This window comes from Pleurodeles waltl, chromosome 3_1 (assembly GCF_031143425.1).
Source record: "Pleurodeles waltl isolate 20211129_DDA chromosome 3_1, aPleWal1.hap1.20221129, whole genome shotgun sequence".
In the NCBI taxonomy this organism is placed as follows: domain Eukaryota; kingdom Metazoa; phylum Chordata; class Amphibia; order Caudata; family Salamandridae; genus Pleurodeles; species Pleurodeles waltl.
In genome coordinates, this window is record NC_090440.1 from 1645195127 (window position 1) to 1645216292 (window position 21166).

At 44.0% G+C, this 21166-nt stretch overlaps 1 protein-coding gene across 3 annotated transcripts in view; it reads left to right on the forward strand.

Moving 5' to 3' along the window:
• PDK1 (pyruvate dehydrogenase kinase 1) overlaps positions 1-21166 on the forward strand; it is a 163164-nt gene that overhangs the window by 104097 nt on the left and 37901 nt on the right. For all 3 annotated transcript variants that reach the window (XM_069225344.1, XM_069225345.1, XM_069225343.1), the window contains exons 8-9: positions 7842-7940; positions 16720-16830. In XM_069225344.1, coding sequence (XP_069081445.1) covers positions 7842-7940; positions 16720-16830 — 210 coding nt within the window. The remainder of the gene's footprint in view (positions 1-7841; positions 7941-16719; positions 16831-21166) is intronic.

Genomic DNA, 21166 nt, shown 5'->3' on the forward strand with positions numbered 1-21166 from the left:
TAAATTAGGTGTAATTTCGTCCAGCGGTTCGGACTGTAGACCTCTTCAAAAGCCCTATGAGAATTAACATGGGAAAACACATTTTGGGACCTCCCCTTTTTCTCTGCCCCCGCTTGACGGATCACCTCAAAAGTTTTCAGACAGAAGCTGCCAAGAGAGTCAATTTTTTTTGAAAATTTCCTGAAGATTCTTCAACTGGCGCTAAAGTTATAGCCAACAAAAAAATACACTTTTTAAAAAAAATAGAAACTAGGTCCAAACTATAACTACCTAGTGGCAACAAATTTTTATAATAATGGACTCCCTATGTAAAGATAATAAAACATACCTGCGAAGTACTGACTCCTGATGTAATTGCTGCAAAATAATGAATCCTGATGTAAAAACCCCAACATCAAAAAATTGGCAGTGGCAATATTCCAAGATCTGAATCTTAGGCTATTTCACAAGGACCTGTGCACTGCGCAAAAAAAAGGCAGTTTAGAAGCCAAAAGTACCCAAGTACATGACTGCTCCAACCCTTAAATCATTTTCAATCAATCACTTCCCTTTCTGCATCTAAGAAGATTGATGTTGTTTTTGGCTCAGGGCTTGCTGGGCCCTCCTCTCACCATTTTATTTTATTTTTTATCTTAAGTGGCACTTTCACTTAATAACATTTTCCTAACCAATTGTATCTTTTTGTTGGGTTATCCCCAATCTTTTTGGCTTCTTCCTTCTTTGTTTTAAGACCTGTTTTTGTGCATATGCTCTCTGCCTAAATTGCACTGGTGATTGGTTTATCCATTATTGGCATATTTGATTTACTAGTAAGTCCCCAGTATAGTGCACTATGTGTGCCCAAGGCCTGTAAATCCTATTCTACTAGTGGGCCTGCAGAACTGGTTGTGCCACCCACATGAGTAGCCATGAAACATGTCTCAGACCTGCCAATTCAGTGTCTGTATGTGCAATTTTAAACTGTCATTTCGACATAGCAAGTGTACTCACTTGCCAGGCCTAAATCTTCCCTTTTACTACATGTAAGTCACCCCTAAGGTAGACCAAGGCAGTGCCGTGGGCAGGGTGCAGTGTATTTGAAAGGTAGAACATGTACTGGTGTGGTTTACATGTCCTGATAGTGAAATACTGCTCAATTCGTTTTTGACTATTGCAAGGACTATCTCTCCCATAGGGTAACTTAGGGATTGCCTTGCAATATCTTGCAAGTGTAATTTCCTGTTGGGAGGGATTTGGAGTTTGGGGTCTCTGAACTCACAATTTAAAAATACATCCTTATGATGAAGTTGGTTTTTGAATTGTAAGTTTGAAAATGGCACTTTTAGAAAGTGAGAGTCCAAAACAACAAAGGGAACCCTATGATGTCAATGGGACATGGGGTATACCTTTGTTATAGAGAGCAAGGGTCCCTTACCATACAATTAAACCGAATTTACACACAGAAGTCTGTGTCAACATTCTCACAAATTGCTTATTTATAGACAATCTTTCAAAATAGAAAAACAAGATCAAAGCAAGAAAAAGACAAATTAGAAGGGAGACAATTTTTAGCAATTCTTGTGATTGACAAAACCAAAAAATTATCATTTTTCTAACTAAGGAATAATTATGCTTACACATTTGAACAAAAATTTATTTTTCAAGCAAAGCATGATATCAGTTAACCTCAGACATAAAATAACAAAAATCCAATTAAATAGAATGTATTGTGTCTGTTCAGTAGTGTACCCATCCACATACAAAGAACCAATCATCAAATATCAATGGAATTAGGCTACAATTATCTGTCTCAGGCATGTGGAACCGATAGTCACTTATAATTTAGTGTGTCTAATCAGTAGTGTACCAATATGTATACAAAGAACCAATACTCGGGTAACAAGTGTGTTAAGGTACATTCATCTGTCAACACTTCGGTCCCTTAGAGCAATAAGCATAGGACTATCATCAGGACTGGATAATGGCGCCTAGGGAGAATGAGGTTGTGTATGTTAAACCTGGCCATAAGTATCTGTTGCAGATCGTAGAAAGCATATAGTGCATACTTCTATACCACAATAACGTACTGTCCTATACAGGGGGCCAGTTGAGATGAAGAATTCACTCAGGGGAATCCTATGTATAGACTTCAGATATGGCACGTTTGCCAAAAAGTAGCAGAACTGGGACAATGATAGCACAGCGTATTGGAAGCCAGAGACATCTTCCCATCAGGGCCGCCAAACCAGTACGTGAACACAAGGCATAATCTTGTCAGAATGTCGCTAGTTGTATAATCAAAGTAATGTAACCAGATTGCTACAGAATACCGATGCCTTTCATCATACGCGAATACCTTTTAGAAAGTGGGCATTTTCTTGCTTAACCATTCTGTGCTTCTGCCTGTCTGTGGAATACACATCTGGGTCAGGATGACAGTTGGGCTGTTTGTGAATTTACTCCTAGACAATTGAACGAAGGGAGCTAAGGCGTGCCCTGCCTATCCCGATGGGTCTTCCTGAGCTAGAGTGGTGGGAGCAGCTGCTGAATAGGACTGTGCCTGTCCTTACACTAAGCAGTCTCCAACCCCCTGGAGTGTGTCTGTTCCAGGGCAGGGTCTTGTGCACTACAAAGACCTCTCTTTGAAGTTTGCCTACTTCAAAGACAGAAATGGGTATACTTACTGGACCTCTGACACCACAAAGTTAGAACACTCCTGGACTGACGACATTCTGCAAGGAATAAGAGCTGGATCCTGTAGCATGAACTGCCACTCTGCCTGTTACTTTGTTGAGATGGCCTGCTGATGGCTGCTTCTGTCCTGGTAGTGAAAGGACTGGGCTTTACTTTCTACATCCTGCTTTCTAAGGTTATCAAGGGGTTGAATTTAGCTTGCCTCCTGTTAAGATTAAGAAGTCTGAGGGACATCAAAAACTTCATCTGCCAGTGCCTGGGCTCTTCTGCTGAGAGTCCTGACTTGTCAAGTGGTGCAGATTCTAGTCCCAGGTCCCTTGGAAGTGTAAGCTGGTGACCTGAAGGAGAAATTCCATGGACCGTGGCTGAAAAATCGACATAGTGCCTGTCCTGCAGCTGGAGAATCATCATAGCACCTGTCTTGCGGCTGCAGAGTTGACGCATCACCTATTTCAGTGTGGCTCCATCAACACAATGCGTTTGGATTTTTCACACATTGTCCCTGGGCTTCAAAAAATTAACCGAGGCTGCTTGTCCAGAAATCAACGCAACGCCTTTTCTCAGAGGAAAGAATAGACGCATCACCTTCCCTGCTAGTAAGGAACTGATGCATCGCCTCCCCTGCGTGGAAAGAATTGACGCATCACCTTCCCTTTGCAGTAAGGAACCAATGCATAGCTTTGCTTTTTTGATGCCTCACCTCCCCTGTGGCCCACATTGTCTTTGTTTTTTTTTTATGCATCTCAGGTACTTTGTGCTAAAAAGATGTGACCATTGATTACTATGGACTAAGACTCATTTAAACCTTTAAAAAGTGTTCTCTTTACTTGTGTATGTTGGACTTTTATCGTTTTTGTCTTGTTTTACTCAGATGAATATTGGCTATTTTTCTTAACTGGTGAGGAGTACTTTTGTGGTGTTTTCACTGTGTTACTGTGTGTGTGCTTGTGTGTACAAATACTCTACACATTGCCTCTGAGATAAGCCAGACTACTCATGCCAAGCTACCAATGGGTGTCCAGGGGTTATCTTAGTTGCGTGACTCCTTTACCCTGACTAGAGTAAGGGTCCCTACTTGGACATGGTGCAAACCACTGTCAACTAGAGACCCCATGTCTAAAAAATGGTACTTTGCAATTTGTGATTTGTAGTGTTCATTTTTAGTTAGTTTAGTAGTGTGGTTGTATAAAAAGCTATGACTGGCTGAAGGTCACGTGTCGTGAGGCCTTTTGGGAGCTATTTATTTCCACTACTTGATGTGAGACAAGTTACTTGTACGATAACTTAAATGCCTTTGATCTGAAGCCAATTTTGTTTGATCAATGTCCACGGCTATCTCTGAGTCATCTTCTATAGTGATTAGAATTGACATCCGCAGAAAGAATGGGAATTAATTATTGGTAACATGAATGAGGTTGCTGCATATGTAGGTCCCGTAATAACATCATAAAAATTGGGTAATAAAGTCTGCAATTGCATGTGGTTTAAATATATTTGCTACATGTTTACCTGCATACCTCTTTCATACTAACTTTCGAATCTGCAGTATAGTGCATTTGACCTGTTACACCCATAAATGGTTCCAGTGAAAGGATATTGCATGTTGTAGATAACTGGCTTTTCTTTATCTTTTCGTACTGATTACTCTTTGCACTGAAGAGACGGGTTCACAACTATGCTGATAAGCATGAGGCTGCTGGCTTCTCTCAACAACAATGAGAATAAATCTTTGGTAGCAAACTATGAAAGGGTTTAAAAATCAGAAACAAGCATGAACAATCCACCAAAAAAGGGAGAAGGGCATTAACCTGATAGATGACGTGACAAATATAAAAACAGATCGCTTCCCCGTGGCCTGCGTGTTAGGCTTCAGAATCCACACAAAGAAAAATAAGTATTATCAACGTCAATAGGTCTGGCCTATATGGGATCTACTGGCTTTGTAAATGTTTTTTAGCTATTTTGTACTGCAGCATGACTGTTGTGCAGCAAGAATGAATTTTTTTTAAAGTGCTTTAATGCAGTCAGTGCTTGCTGTGTTTTAACCTTTCAGCAATGCTGCACAGATCTACTTTTCTTCTTTGTCATGGCAAAAAATAACAAAGCCAAATAGCTCTACTATGTGCCTTGGCAATGTTTTTTAAGCTGTGTTTTACAGCAGCTTGGCGGCTGTGCAGTGTGGGTGAAAGTTTAAAAAAAGGCGCTAGGATGCGGCAAGTGTTGACTGCGTTATAGCGCTTTTTTTTTACTCTTGTCTTCTCTGACAACACCAATAGTTCTTGCATAGGTAACACCTATTGGCTTTGCCAATGCTTGTTCCTAATTGCATGCTTGTGCAAACTACCAAACAGGTCTTGCAAAAGCAATGAATGAAGCTTGCCAAAAAAATCACCCTATTTAGGAACCAACGAAATTTGCTATTTTCAAAATAATGTTGTATTACTGCAATTTAAGGAAAGTACACTTTTTACATGGCTGTGTGTGGAAAAAAAACACACCTAAAAATTATTTATTTAATTTTGTTTGGTGCTCTGCGAAAGTATAGCATAAACGCACATTTCCATTTCCATTGCCACATGAGACAGAAAAAGAGAACACATTGGTCCTGGAATTCACATTATTGAGGTTTTAAGGTGAATTTGCAACAACGTTTTGGCAGGTGGATCGTTCAGCACTCTAGGGGTGCAGAATCTTGGTGGCACCGTGGGGAATTCGATTTTACATGCACAGTTCATCAGGTCATTTTTGTGAAGGACTGGGATGTACAGGGCAAAGGTGAACAAACATAAAACTTTTATCCTGACAGTCCCTGGAACAGCCAGCCTCTATTAGACTCCATGTGATGTATTGCTGGCATGGCCAATGCTCCTTCACTATTCTTACATTTCAGTGGATGGAATGTGTTTCTGCCCGTTGCCCTAGAAACTGGAAAGTGCTATTCAGGCTAGGGCAGGGGAAGCAGAAGGGGAGAGTAAGAAATAGTATCTCATTCACATTTGGATCAGTGGACTGGCACTGATTAAATTTAATCAATCACTGCTTGGTCTATGCTCCAAAGAAAGGAACGGAAGTGACACTTCGCCTGCACTGGCCAATTAGGAGGCTGCAAAGAATAGTAATTTTTAAGACAACAACTGGTAAGCAATGGGTGTACTCAAAGCCCTTTACTGTAAATATTAGTGTTTCGCAAGTGAGAATGCAGGCCTTGTCGCAGGCTTGACCTAATAAAGCTAAATAACCAATATCTCATATTAACAAAAAAATGAATAGCTTACTCTTGTAAACAATGCACCACTCTAAGGTGGTAATTATGCTTTTGGCGATCACCTGACCGCCATGGTGGTGGGAGGTCCGCCGCCAGCCGGTGGTGAAGACCGTCATATAACGACCGCGTCGGTGAACCGACCCAAACACAGCCACATTACCACCACTACCACCAATGAGGTGGGACCGCCGGCCCAGAGGTGAGCACCCCAAGCCTGGCAGCAGCCATGAGACTCCCAGCGGTATCAAGACACAGCGTACTGCCAGGCTTTCTGTGGCAGTCGCACCACCACGAAAACCCTGGTGGTAACGCACCCAGCGACAGGAATCTACATTCCTGTCGCCGGCACACTCCCACTTCCACGCACAAGCGCTATGAAGCCTCCGGGTAGTTTGGTGCTATCTAAAACTCAGTAACATAACGTAACATGCAAACACCCTCCTCACCCAACCACACACAACCATACACACTCCCCCACTCGCACTCAGACATACGCACCACCCTCCACATTCATGCACACACCCAGACACCGCATCCATACATGCATCCAGACACCCCCATCCGCACACATACACGCACCCAGACACGCCCATCAGCACACATACACGCCCCCAGACACCTGCATTCGCACACATACACGCTCACACACCCCCATGCAACCAGCATCTCCCTCCACCCCCTTTCCGACGATCAACTTACGTTTTCCGGCAAGCTGGTCATCTGGGAGGGGATGGGTCCTGGTGTTTTCCACCACCATCACTGCACCGCCGACAGGACTCCGCCGCACCGTATTACATATTATAATATGTCGGGCGGAGACTTGTTGGCATGGTGGTGCTGGTGGTGGACTCGCCTCTCTTCCTCCGTCAGCCAGGCTGTCGGGGTTGGGTTTAAAATCCTTCCTAAGTCAAAATATGGCGGCCTTAGGACCGTTAGCACTGGTGGTCTGTTGGTAGCAGCGGCTTCCGCCGTCTTGGAAAAAGACCACCGAAGTCGTAATGACCACCTGTTGTGGGAAACTAAATAGTGAAATGGACAGAAGCATAGAGCATGTTAATGACTAATGTGCATACGCAAAAAATAGAACTGCATGCAGATCAATAAATGCAATAATGCAATAAAATGCTTCAGAACCGTAAAGGAAAAAATAACAGTAGACTATCTTGAATGTAAAGTGTTGGCCAACAGAAACCTAAGGCAATTACATTTAAAGGGAAATGTAGTGAGTAATGTTTCTTTGTTATCATACTTTCTAACCAAATGTAGGTATCGCCCTAGTAGTCATATATCTGTCGAAATACATAGAAAAGCTGTGCAGAGAATACATGTAGTGAAGGATTAGCATGGAAGTTAAATTTAATGCTAATACCAAATGAGTTGTACCTATTCAGTACGAAAGATGATTATGTGGATGATCCCCCCAAGCTAATATCAATTTGGTTAGTTTTATTGGTTTCAACAAAGATGGCATGTAAGCAGATGTAGACAGAAGATTTATCAAGAAGTTTGCAATTAAACGAATTAATGGTTTGTTCATATAAAATGTAAAATAAACAAATTAATTAAAAAAGGAACCAGCATGAGCACAATGCTAAATCTGTGATTTTCTTTTGACCCTTCATTTGAGAAATTATGATTTGTTTTGTAATAGACCTTCATAAATAGTTGAAGTCAGTTGCTCTGTGTTTTTCTATTGTACTTCCGTGTTTGGCAGTGCAATAACTTGCTGCTTAGTGCACTCTTGTCCATGTATTATTGATGACATGCTATCAGTAAATTCAGTACCAAAGACATCGGTGAGAAAAGAATCATTTAGACACCTTTTTTCAGAAAATGAACTTCAGAATCTAGTAAACAAGTGCTTATAGATCATATGAATGTAACTGCATTTTGTGTTTTCTAGAATTCAATGAGAGCTACCATGGAATTCAACACAGCAAGAGGTGTTTATCCCCCAATCCACGTGCATGTTGCATTGGGTAGTGAAGATTTAACTGTTAAGGTAAGCACTTTTTATCAATGTGTCCCCTCATTTTAGAAGTAATATTTACTGTTTGTGATGTATAAGTTCAAGTCGATGACAATCGGCTCATGCAGGCATGCAGTCACAGCGTCAATCCAAGCAGCGAGCATCAGCTTAAGTACATGTTTTGTGAAGTTTATGAATGTTGTGGAAAAAACACTTTCTATACTAGTAACAAACTAACCAACTGAGGGAGATTTTTTTTTAAATCTAAGTATTTTTATTGCTTACATTTTTTATATCATGGCTAGTGTGTTTATGTATCGGTTTTAATTAACTAGCATAAATACATTTTGAACTTATTTTGTGTGTGACATATTTCAGTAAGAGGATATGCTGAATTGCAAAATTGTGGTATTCTATTCAACTACCAAAGTAAAACACTCAGGGCCAGATGTAGGAAGCATTTTGCATGGTGCAAACTGCGAAAATGGCAGTTTGCGCCATGCAAAATGCTCATCGCGATGCTCATTCACAATTTGCGAGTCGGTACCGACTCGCAAATTGTGAATGCGACTCCCAAATAGGAAGGGGTGTCCCCTTCCTATTTGCGACTCGCATCGCAATGCTAAATTGCTTTGTGACCGCGAATGCTGTCGCAAAGCAATTTGCAGTTACCACCAGTCACACTGGTGGTAACCCATTCGCAAAAGGGAAGGGGTCCCCATGGAACCCCTTCCCCTTTGTGAATGTTGCCAAAACGGTTTTTTCAGAGCAGGCAGTGGTCCAATGGACCACTGCCTGCTCTGAAAAAACGAAACCAAATGGTTTCGTTATTTTTTTTATTTTGCAACTCGTTTTCCTTTAAGGAAAACGGGCTGCAAAATAAAAATAAAAAACTGCTTTTTTAAAAAGCAGTCACAGACATGGTCTGCTGTCTTCAGCAGGCCACCATCCCTGTGAGTGCAGGGAATCGCTATGGTGTCGCAAAATGCGACCCACCTCATTAATATTAATGAGGTGGGTCTTTGCGACCCCATAGCGATTCGCAGACGGTGTCTGAGACACAGTTCTGCATCAGGATTTGCGATTTGGAAATTGCGAGTCGCACCGACTCGCAATTTCAGAATCGCAAATTCTGACATTGCTACATCTGGCCCTCAGTCATTGGTGGCCTAAAACGTGCTATCACTATGGAATTTACATGTGTACACCAATCAGTCAGTCAGTAAAACTTTATTTTGGCCAGAACAGGCCATAAAAAGTCATGAAACGCAATGCACACATATTAAAAATATCACCAATTTAGGAAAATCAATCATAAAATCAATGAAAAATGAATCCATAAAAATCAATTCAATAAAAAAAGAGAAAAATCATCAATTAAAACACTCACTTCATGTAATAAATATCTTACCTCTAAAAATAGGGACACACAACGTGTCCAATTAATAAATCTTTTACCATCCATTTTTCAGGCTTTCACAACTGATGCGAAGAATATTACATAGTAGCACAGACCAAGTCAGTTTGTAACTACTGCAAATATAACATTGCTTCCTTGCAGGACCTAATATTTAGCGCCCCAAGAAGTGGAGTTAAAATAGCCTTCTCTGCTCACAATATAAATTACAGAATGGAACTGTTAGAAATGGGGTTCTGGTTGGCTAGGGTAGGCACCTCAGCCGGACAGTAACCACCACCCTAGTCAGGGCAATGGAGCTACACGCCTAAGATAACCCCTGCTCGCCCCCTTGGTAGCTTGGTACGAGCAGTCAGGCTTATCCCAGTGGCAATGTGTAAAGCGCTTGCACAACACACACACTAGTGACACAATAAATACACCACAAAGGAAACTCCACAATAAGTTATATAAAAATAAACTTTATTGCACAAAACATCATTAGACCAAAAACAACATGTATCAGTAATACCCTGCTACACAAGCAGTTGTCAGAATATCACATAAATTGCTAGCATTCTACAAAAATAAGCAGTTGTCAGATTATCATCATCACCAAAGTGAATTTACGTTGGAGGAAACATTCCCCAAATGGCAGATCATCATTATCAGCAGAAATGCACATGCCATAATAAACACATTATCATGAATGCCAGGACATCCTCATGAATGCAACATAAGGGAAAACATTTCCATCTGGCATAGGTCTTAGAAGCATTACCCTCCCCCTGCATGCAATGCCAACCCTGAAAATATGTGGGTTATCCTAACAAGGAAAAACAATACATTACATGAATCAGGTCATAAAAAACAATGCAGTACCAATGAGGGTAGAAACCCAGTTGGAAAAAGCAGCATACACAATGAGGGTAAGACTACCACAAAAAAATGTAACTCTTGCAAGAATCATCCACAAGCACCTTCTACATGCAGGGCATTGTGCACCTGCGCTGCTTCTACACAATGGGTGGTATCACAACACACCCCATCCAGTGCAGGAGCTCCTGAGCTCCTGTCATAGAAAATGCACTACTTTCTCTGTGAAGTAGGGAGTAAACACCACTGCCTGCCTACTGGGCAGGTATGGTAAATGTAGCAGTCCAAAGAAAGGAAACCTCCTTGTCAGGGCTCTGGTGGCAACTCCACTCTTAGCTGCCGTCAACCGGGTTTCTCACTTGTTGTGCATGTCCCACCTCCACAGGTACTTCAAAAACAGGGTGAGGAAGGAAACACACTGTAGAATAGGCAGGAAGATCACTCCGGGTCCCCCGTGGGGGAAAGTGATCCGATGCAGCCTCCCGTGGACACATGGTGTGGCAGCCTTCTTCTTCCCTGCTCAGCTTCCCTCTGCATCCTCACACGGAGGAGACTCCTCTGGGTCCTTCTCCATCTGGCAGAACTGGCGTGGCCCTCACCAGGTTGGCGGGCCACGTGACGGGCAGGTCTACCAGGCTGTGTCTTCTCGGCATTGCTCGGCACAGCCGCATTGTTGTCCTGGCACTTGCTCAACTGGCAGGCGCTTCCCCACATCCTGATGGCCCTACAAGGCCATGGCAATACACGGTAGTCCCACCTCCAGGGGGTAGGAGTGCACCAGACACACCACACTTTAGATCCAGGTGCAAGGGGGACTAGAGCCCCCAATAGTGAGCAATACGCTCTGACAATTGCAACCACTTGGTCGAACCGGGAGCTCCAGCTGTAATTTGCTCCTCTACCGGACTCACAGACCACAAGAATCCTACGGTAAGGGGGTGTGCCAAGGCACTGTGAAGGATCCTGTGGCAGCCAACTCCCAGGGGCTAAACCCACTGGCCTTGGGAGAACACTGGGGCACCTAGGCAAGACAGGTGGCCCGCACAGTAGGCAGCCGGCCAGCTCAGTAGGGTCCTAGTACTAAAGTGTCAGTCTTTGTGGCAGCCTAACAGGCCTAGAGCAGCACATCAGCAAGACAGACCTAATGGCGGTTCCTGATAGTCCCTTCCAGTAGCATCTGGTTTTGGGTCCATGCAGTGTCTCTTCTTGTTCAGTAGTGTCTCAGAATGTGGGTGATAACCCCCTGTAGGTGGAGGGGACGGGTCCAACCATTTCTAACCAGTTCCAGGAATGGCCCCTTCTCCTCCAACACTGGCTCTAGATACCAGTACCAGTAGGGGGTAAACGAGCCCTTCATTTGAGGCCAGGGCATAGCCTTTACAGATGCATGGGTGCCCCACCTCTACCTCTCCCAGCCCAGGAAGACCATTCAGTATGCAAATGTACTCCTGTTACACCTCCACCCTCCCTGTGTGATGGCTGTTTAGAAAGTATCCACAAAGCCCAGCGATCACTCTTCCCCAGACGTGGATTGGAGTCAAGCTGCAAAAGCACCAGAGTTATAAGCACAAAGAAATACCCACTTTCTAAAAGTGCCATATCTACAATGATAATAAAAAAGTCCACCTACACCAGTAAGCAGCATTTCTCACTACCACTATAACCATACCAAACATGCCTACGCCATCCTGCATAGAACAGGCAATACCACTTAGCTATATGAAAGGGCATTTCCAATGCAATCCTGTGAGAGAGGCAGCTCTCACAGCATTGAGAAACAAAATAGACTGTTTGTCACTGCTAGGGCAGGCCACACAACCAGGCACATGTCCTACCTCTTACCTACACAGCACCCTGCCCATAGGGACACCTATGGCCTACCTTAGGTGTGGCATATGTACTAAAAGCTGAGTTACAGGCCTGGCAAGTCAATTTAGACACCAGGTCCCTGTGACAGTAAACTGCACATGCAGGCCCTGCAGTGGCAGGCCTAAGACATTTATGCAAGGCTACTCTTGTGGGTGGCAGATGCTGAGCTGCAGGCCTACTAGTAGCATTTAATTTACAGGCCGTGGGTATAAGAGATACCACTGTACAAGGGACTTACAGGAAAATTAAAAAGCCAATCAGGTGTAAGCCAATCACATCAAATTTAGAAAGGAGAGCACCTGTACATTAGCACTGATCAACAGTGATAAAGTGCTCAGAGTCCTAGAGCCAATAAAAAGAGGTCAGAAAAATAGGAGGAGGAAGGCAAAGTGTTTAGGGATGCAAAAAGGGCCAAGTCCAACATGGACCATATGTAGCTGAGACTGGGGCATGAAGGAATCACATGAACAGGGCATGAAGTCCCTAGATGTGTGTGCATTGGATGGGTAAGCCACCAAAAATGGGCTAGACCCGACCAAAACCTCATCAAATAAAATCTATAGTGTTGACGAACGCTTAACACATGTGGCTCAGTTTTTGGAGTAGTGCATAAATGAAGCTATCCTGCCACCATACCTTTACCTAAATTACTTCTCCATCTTTCGTCTGCAATCTGGCTGAGTAACTCATTCTTGGTCAACAGATGGCTTGTTTACCTAAGTGCCTTGTGTTCATAAAAAGCTCAAGATCTGTTTATGCTACCAACCATTTTCTTCACATACATTAAACACTTACACTTATGCACCCCTTCAAGTTTCAGACAATCTAAAATCAGCTACTGGGTGAGTGCTGCTTTCAGTCTGGCCCATTTTGACAGCCACAATAATACTGGGGCTAATCTAACCACATCTTCCAGGAATGAGAGGCCAAGTTATTCATGAACAATAATAGCCAGAATGCTTTTAGGAAGTGACAGCAAACTCCTCAAAAATGTATTCTCACTAATTTACAAATGGGATGAACCAGTATACCCCCATACACCCACTCCATATTTGGCAATAGGAATAGGCCTTGCTTTATATATTATATACAGTTTTAATCGGTTTAAGTGGTGCAGAGCCTAATTTGAGAATAAACATACGCAGAGATGCAACCGCCTGCTCATGCTGCTTTAAGATGGTCCAAATTGCTGTCACGATCAAAGGGTATTGCCAAATATGTAAATGTGGAGGCACATTTCAAGCGTGTGTCTCCAATATAAAAGGGAGCTCCCTTGCTTCTGGGACGCCCGCAGACCATAGTATAAGATTTTGCTTCATTGGTCGAAAGACCCTCTGCGGTCATAAAATAAAAAATGTACCTAGCAACTTTTGAAGCCTTCTCCCCGCTTGTGCAATAAAGACACAATCAGCATACAAAAGAATAGATTGCTGATGAGCACCTTTCTTTGGGCGATCCGCCTCAACATCCACTAAAGCTTCTTCAAGGTCATTAATATAAAAACTGAAAAGAAAGTTGGCCAGAACACACCCTTATCTGACCCCCTTCCTAACCTTGAAAAATCGAAAGCATTCTTCATTCAACTCATATCTAACCCTGGCTTCCAAGTCACTAGGCAGTTTCACCAGTAAGTGGACAACCTTCGGTTTAGCCCTCTGCTTAATCAGCATTTCCCATAATGTACTCCTGATGACATTATCAAATGCTGCACTTAAGTCCATAAACTCCAGTTAGAGACACCCCTGCCTGGCGCTTACATACTTTTCTGCCAAAAGGTGCAAGTTCAGACACTGAACAATCATTCCCAAAGCCCTCCTAAAGCCATAATGTGCCAGCAATAAAATATTATTATTGATTGCCCAGGATTCTAAGTGATCTAAGAGAATCCTGCCAAAAAGTTTTGCTGTGGCATCAATCATCGATATGGGTCGATAACAGGTTGGATCATTACGGTCACCCTTTTTAAATATTGAAACAATGGAGGCCTTAGACCAGGCTGAGTGAAGACTAGTCGTTACGGCACACCTAAAAACATTAGTCAGAATAGGTGCACATCAATCCATGTTGTCTTTAAAATGGTCAACCGGAACCCCATCAGGGCCGGGGGCCATATTTGTAAGTGATCATCAATGTTTGTAAAGCACGGCTACTCACCCGTGAGGGTCTCAAGGCAATGGGAGAGAGGGGAGGGTTCTCATCTGAAGAGCCAGGTCTAGAAGTTCTTCCTGAAGATGGTGAGCAACTTGTTTTGTCTGAGATGCAGGGGGAGGTTGTTCCAGCTCTTTGCTGCAGTGTAGGTGAAAGATCGCCCTCTGGCAGTGGATTTCCGGATGCAAGGGACGGTGGCCAGGGCCAACTGGGCAGAGCCGAAGGATCTGGCGGGTGTGGAAGGAGACGCAGTGGTTCAGGTAGGTTAGTCCTGCGTTGTGTATGGCCTTGTACGTGTGGGTGAGAAGCTTGAAGATGATTCGCTTCGCGACCGGCAGCCAGTGGGGGGTCCGCCGGTGTTGGGAGATGTGTTCTCAGTGAGGGAGGTTCAGAATGAGTCTGGCGGCCGAGTTCTGGATGAGTTGAAGTTTTTTTATGTTCCTAGTTGAGGTGCCAGTGTACAGGGCGTTGCCGTAGTCGAGCTTGCTCTTGACTAAGGCGTGGGTGACTGTCCTCCAACAGTCTGCTGGGATCCATCTGATGATCTTCCGAAGTTTGTGGAGTGTGTGCCAGCAAGAGGAGGCGACAGAGTTTACCTGGTGGGTCATGGATAGGGAGGAATCGAGGATGATTCCTAAGTTGCGGGCATGCTCGGTCAGTGCAGGGGGGTGCTGAGGGATGTGGACCACCAGGAGTCTTCCCAAGCTGAGGTGGCGTTTACGAAGATGATAAGCTCCGTCTTGTCGGACTTGAGCTTGAGGCAGCTTTCTCTGATCCAGGTGGCGACGGCTTCCATTCCTGAGTGAAAGCTCCATTTGTCCGTGTCCGGGTCTTCAGTGAGGGAAATGATGAGTTGTGTGTCATCAGCATATGACATGATGGCTTCTGACGATGGCAGCAAGAGGGGCCATGTATGCGTTGAACAGTGTGTGACTCAGTGAGGATCCTTAGGGGACTCCGCAGTTGACTCCTGTGGGTCTGGAAGTGTAGGGCGGGAGTCTGACCCTCTGCATCCTCCCAGAGAGAAAGGAGTGGATCCATTCCAGGGCTCTTCCGCGGATTCCTGTGTCATGGAGTCTGGTGCGCAGAGTGCTGTGGGAGACAGTGACGAAAGCTGCTGAGAGGTCGAGGAGTATGCATGCTGCGGTGTGGCCGCGGTCTAGGAGTAATCGGATGTTGTTGGTGGCTGCCAGGAGTACTGTCTCCATTCTGTGATTGCTGTAGAAGCTGGACTGAGAGCTGTCCATGGAGTTATTGACCTTGATGAAATTCCATAATTGTGCGTTGATTGCTTTCTCTAGTACTTTGGCGGGGTAGGGTAGCAGCGAGATGGGCCGGAAATTCTTTAGTTCTGATGGGTCGGCCGAAGATTTCTTCAGGAGCGCGCATGGGTGGTAGATTCATGTAGCTAGCTGGGTTTTTGTAATGTCACCATCATAGTAGTGTTTGTAATGATGGATGATGCACCGTGCCAAAATCCTAATGATGAGCACCTCTTGTACTGGGGATTTGACCATCTTCTACTGCCTTCTTTGCCCATTTTACCACCCGGCTTGGCTGCAGGCAGCAAGGACTATGCTTCGTAAAAGTGGAAAGTTTTGCCCTATTTATGTGCAATGGTACCACAACCTAGGTATAATTCGTTGCTTTCTTTCAGCTTTTCACGAGATAATGTGCATGTTTGTTAGAACGTTTTGTGATTTTGGGGTTGCTTTTAAGTCTTCCAAGTTTGCCTTTCTTTTGTCTTTATTACTGCCTCCCCATTGCAGGTCCTACAGACATATTTTCCTAAAACTTCATAAAGTTTTATTTACGTGGAGGGCTTTGTCCTTATCCACGCCCCCTCAGTCTCAGACCTTCTAGTTTTCACAAGTGGACCATGCGATTAGCTAATCCGTGAAGTTATACAATTTTCAGTCTCTTGTGGCGGCCTCACAGTTGTGTAGCAACTATGCATTCATGGGGTTTACAGATCTCTGGTACTAGATAGCTGTCAGATGTTGCTGTCTGTTGCTTCAGTGGTAAGCATGGAGCAACAGAAAGACGCTTCTCGTTAATGTAGGGGTTACTGAAATGAATGAGGAAGTAAAAACGCTGCAGTGATAATCAAATAAGTTTGTCATTTGCATTGGTTTACATCTTCACTGGTCTTTTACTAGGTGCTTGCCTCCCCTCTCCCCCCACAAACCTTCACAGAAGGCTCTGTTGTAGCATATTAGATGCTAAAATCCACACTGCTTCTATACTTGGGTTAAGGATGTGCTATAAAATACCAAAAGTTTATATTATTCTTCCTAACGGTAATAGCAACTAAGCCACTTCCTGCATAATATTAGCCTTCATGTCTTTAATCAAATTGTGAATTTCTTCCCACTCTCGAAATAAAATTTCAACTATGCCATGCTTTGTGTTTTAAGTTAGCATGTAAATGGCATGCAGTATTGGATCATGTTTTCCTACACACCTATCTGTGACCTGCCTTTTGTTCCTCAAAAGGGTCTGATGGTTTTTATTTTATTCCAGATGAGCGATCGAGGTGGTGGTGTTCCTCTAAGAAAAATCGATAGTCTGTTCAACTATATGTATACCACAGCCCCTCGTCCTCCAGTTGGGAATACAAAAGCAAAACCACTGGTTTGTAAAACTTCATTTTTTATACGCCTTGGTGAAGCTTTAATTCAGTTTGTATCACTGGGAGCATCCTGCCCCTTTGCGCACTCCATATGTATTGCCTCTACCACTCTACATGCAAGCTACAAATCCGCCTCCGTGTTATAGAATTCAGTGATCTGCCCAGGTGCATGGTTGACACTGTCTTCATCCTAATTTTCTGCTTCTCTGGCACTGAGTCGGCCCATGCCAATCAGACTTTAGAACTTGCAAGACCTATGTGGATTGCTAGGCAGACAGCATCAAGTGATTTCCTGCTGTTTTCCTCAACGAAATTCCACTGATGTACCACAGAAAAGGCTTCAGTTGCCCATTGCCTATCAGGGTTTGCACGCATCCCACTGGAAGGATGTTTAAGGCTCTGACATATTTACTTGCAACAGACACTGCTGGTCAGTATTCCAGCCCTCTTCTGCATACAGTCTTGACAGCTCCTCAGGCTACGTTGCTAAGGGCTATGAAGTTAATACCGGATCTTTTGAAAGGGCTTCCTCACACTCTCACACTTGTACACTCTTCTGCCATGAGTTCTTAGTAATTCCTTCACCAGTGCCATTTGGCTGTGTTTCGTGGGTTGACCCAAAGTCGTCTACTAATTGTGCCAACTGTAAATCCGGCAAAAAGGCTCAGCTAGTTGTGACGTCTGATCTGACCTGCAACTCCTGAAATTGAAGACAGGAAAGCCAGCTCACCCGTTTATCTTTCTGGTGTAAAATTAATTACTATTATGTTGGGTAGTAGTAACACCTGTTATGTAAATCAGTCAGAAATGGCAAATTAGCCTTCCTTCGCCACAGAAGAAAAAGGTTTTTGTGCTTGCACTAGCAATTGGCAAGAAACACATTTTGAAATAACACCAATTACGGAAAACTGAATTTTAGATCTGATCGTTCACATATAACATGAGAAAGTCATGTTAAATGTGGTTAAGCTTCAATTTATTAACTGTGCGTTTCCTTCAGACGCCATTTTGCCGTAATTGTGTTGCTTTTTTATACAAAATATAGATAATTTAATAATATTAGACTTTATGAAGGGCTGTGGGTTGTTTGTTGTTAACTCGTATTGCATAATTGTACTTTTTCATGTTCTGAAACACTGCATAAAAATGTAAATTAAGTATTAAAAAATGTAAAGAAGAAATAAATGACAAAAAATGAATTATGAAGCACTACATTAAACAAGCTACAGAGATTCTTGTCTTAAAGCATAGAGGTCCTCTCTTGTTTTTCCTTAAGCAGGTTTAGGTTCTGCAAATTCTTGTTATGAACCTCACCCACAAGCTGAGGGAGCCAGTAGTGCACCTGGCCCTTGTGTTGCTCTTGCTTTGTGGTGCCATAGAAAGCACATCTTGGCCACTAACGGAGAGCATAGATAAACCTGCAGGAGTGAGAAGGCAAGAGGTTCCCTATCTGTGGGCAGTTTTTCTGCCTTAATAAATTTGTGTCTGCAGTGTCCATTTTTTTATTTTCACATACTTAGTCTAAAATTGCTATATTTGACATTCCTCCAGGCCCCAACATTGTTCTTATTATGACAAGGCATATGGAGCCTTCAAAGCTAGGTATCCATTTCTCCCCGGGGTGTAAGGTTCTTCCTCCTCTATAAAAAGAGATTGGTAGGGATAGCATGCAGAGTCCTTCCGTTAAGACTGGCTTCTCAGGCACTTTGACCAGTCAGTCCTTCACTGATCAGCGTTGATACTCTCTCCAGGATAGCGTTCTCCATCAGTTCCTTCTAACCCTTACCCCTACCACCTCTTAGGATCCAATGTCATCTTGGCTGTAGCAAAACGAATCCTTTCTTCAGCATTGGATTGTTCACAGATTCATGCCCTTGAATCATTCCCTTTTGTTGAGCAGGAAGTCCTCAGGTCATTGTACATTATTAGACCAGTCAAATACCCTTAGAAATACACTGAAGAGTGTTGCTTTAGTAGCTGAAGCAAATTATTTTGAAAGTCCCAAAGTTCAACCAATGAGATGAGAGAGCACTGAACGCAACTTGCCCTAGAAGCCGCTATGGCTCCTATTTTTGACCACACATCCTATGGAAGGGAGTGCTGTGAGTACACAAAAGACGGTGGTTTTAGGCTTTGGATGTCAGCCTGGCTCCTTCTTAAGCCACAGTTCAACCTATAATCACTAACAGTCAACAGACATTATTCCCTCGGAAAAAATAAGCAGAAGAGAAAAGAAAACAAAGAGCACACAGGATGGCTTTCATGGGTGTTCCCATCAAAACAATCTCAGTATTACATAACCTGGTCAGTATTCATATGTCATCACAGTAACTATAAGTAAAAAAAAAAATCTGATTCACTATACATGATTTGAAAAGCATGCAAAAATCATCTGCAGTATGCAATATGGTAAGTCTCTTACTGCTGCACAGATCACGAAATAAACAAGCATTTGCAAGGCAACGGGTCTCGCATTTGCTTGAGTTAGAGCTATTAGCGTTGTAAACTCGTAACCGGACTTTTCTTTCCACAAAAATGGAAAATTAAAAGTAAAACAGTTTCACATAAGCGAGCCGATTCACAGCGCCACGGCCACCATGAGCACCAGCGTGAAGAGGCACACAAAAGGAAAAAGAAGTTCGCTTACAGTCAGACTTATCAGCAAAAGTGCAATTAGCCATATAAAGGGGCGATGGCCAAGGCGGTAACAAAACCGACCCAAGGAGAGATAAACGTAAGGCATTTACCAATGTCATCAAAGGACTTTTGAAGGGCAAGCCCATGAACGAGTAGCAGTGATGGGCGTGATGTGAGCGTTGTGAAAAGCCCAGATACATACCAACACGTCGGAAAAGCAGCACTTGCACGCTGCTATGCTCGACTAAAAAGGAGGTTAACTGATTTTACAGGGATTCCTTTAACACAGGATGGTAGCTTAAACCCACTTAAGAGGAAATGAAGGGCAGGGGTGACACAATAACTGTTATAGAATGCTAAAACGGGTACAAAACTAAATGTTCGATGGCATCTGTCGCTGTAGATACGCATGTTCTGCAATAGCTCGCCATCTGGTGTTGGGCCGGAGTGTTACAAGTTGTTTTTCTTCGAAGAAGTCTTTCGAGTCACGGGACCGAGTGACTCCTCCTTTTGTCTCCATTGCGCATGGGCGTCGACTCCATCTTCGATTGTTTTTTTTCCGCCATCGGGTTCGGACGTGTTCCTGTCGCTCCGAGTTTCGGAACGGAAAATTAGCTAATTTCGGAAGATTTTCGTCGGTATTGTTGCGTTCGGGATCGGCGTACTTAGATTCCACACCGCATCGAAGATCGAAGAGCTCCGGTGCCCTTCGGGGTAGTTTTTTCGATCCCCCGTCGGGGCCTGGTCGGCCCGACCGCGTGCTGAAGAACGCCGATGGAACGGACCCCGTTCCGTTTCTGCCCCAAATGCCACAATAAATACCCCTATACAGACCAACACTTGGTCTGTAACCTGTGCCTGTCACCTGAGCACAGTGAAGACACCTGTGAGGCCTGTCGTGCGTTCCGGTCCCGAAAGACACTCCGAGACCGTCGAGCCAGAAGACTTCAGATGGCGTCCGCGCCGACAGCCCACCGAGAGTTCGAGGAGCAGGAAGAGGAAGGTACCTTCTCGATCCAAGAATCGGACTCCGAAGGATTCGACGATACACAAACCGTGAGTAAGACGTCGAAAACCACACAGAAAAACATTTACAAGGCCCAGGGGACGCCACTGCCATCCGGCCATGGCTCCACCCATAAATTCGGTGACCGACCGTCGGCACCGAAAAAGGCCCAAACAGCGCCGAGGTCGTCCGACTCCGGTCGAGACACCGGCACGCAGCCTTCTCGGGACCGAGAAAGTGCTGGAGACAAGCCTCGACACCGAGATACCAGTGTGGACACGGCTCGACGCCGAGACAGCGGCACCGAAGAAGATCGACGCCGAGAGGTTTCGGCCCCGAAAAAGAAAAAAGTCACCTCGGAGCCGAAAAAACACGCAGACAGGGTTTCGATGCCGAAACAAACTGCAAGCGACCCAGTTTCAGGCTCTTATACAGAAGAGCACTCGCTAACCTCCCAGATGCAAAAGCATAGGTTTGAGGAAGAGCTACAAGCAACTGATGTGGACCATACGCAAAAGCGTATCTTCATAAAGCAGGGGACAGGAAAAATAAGCACCCTTCCCCCCATTAGGAGAAAGAGAAGGTTGGAGTTCCAGACTGAACAGACACCACAACCAAAAGTGGTGAAAAGAGTTACCCCACCACCCTCTCCTGTGTGATTAACGTCTCACCAGCACAGACTCCTTCACATTCCC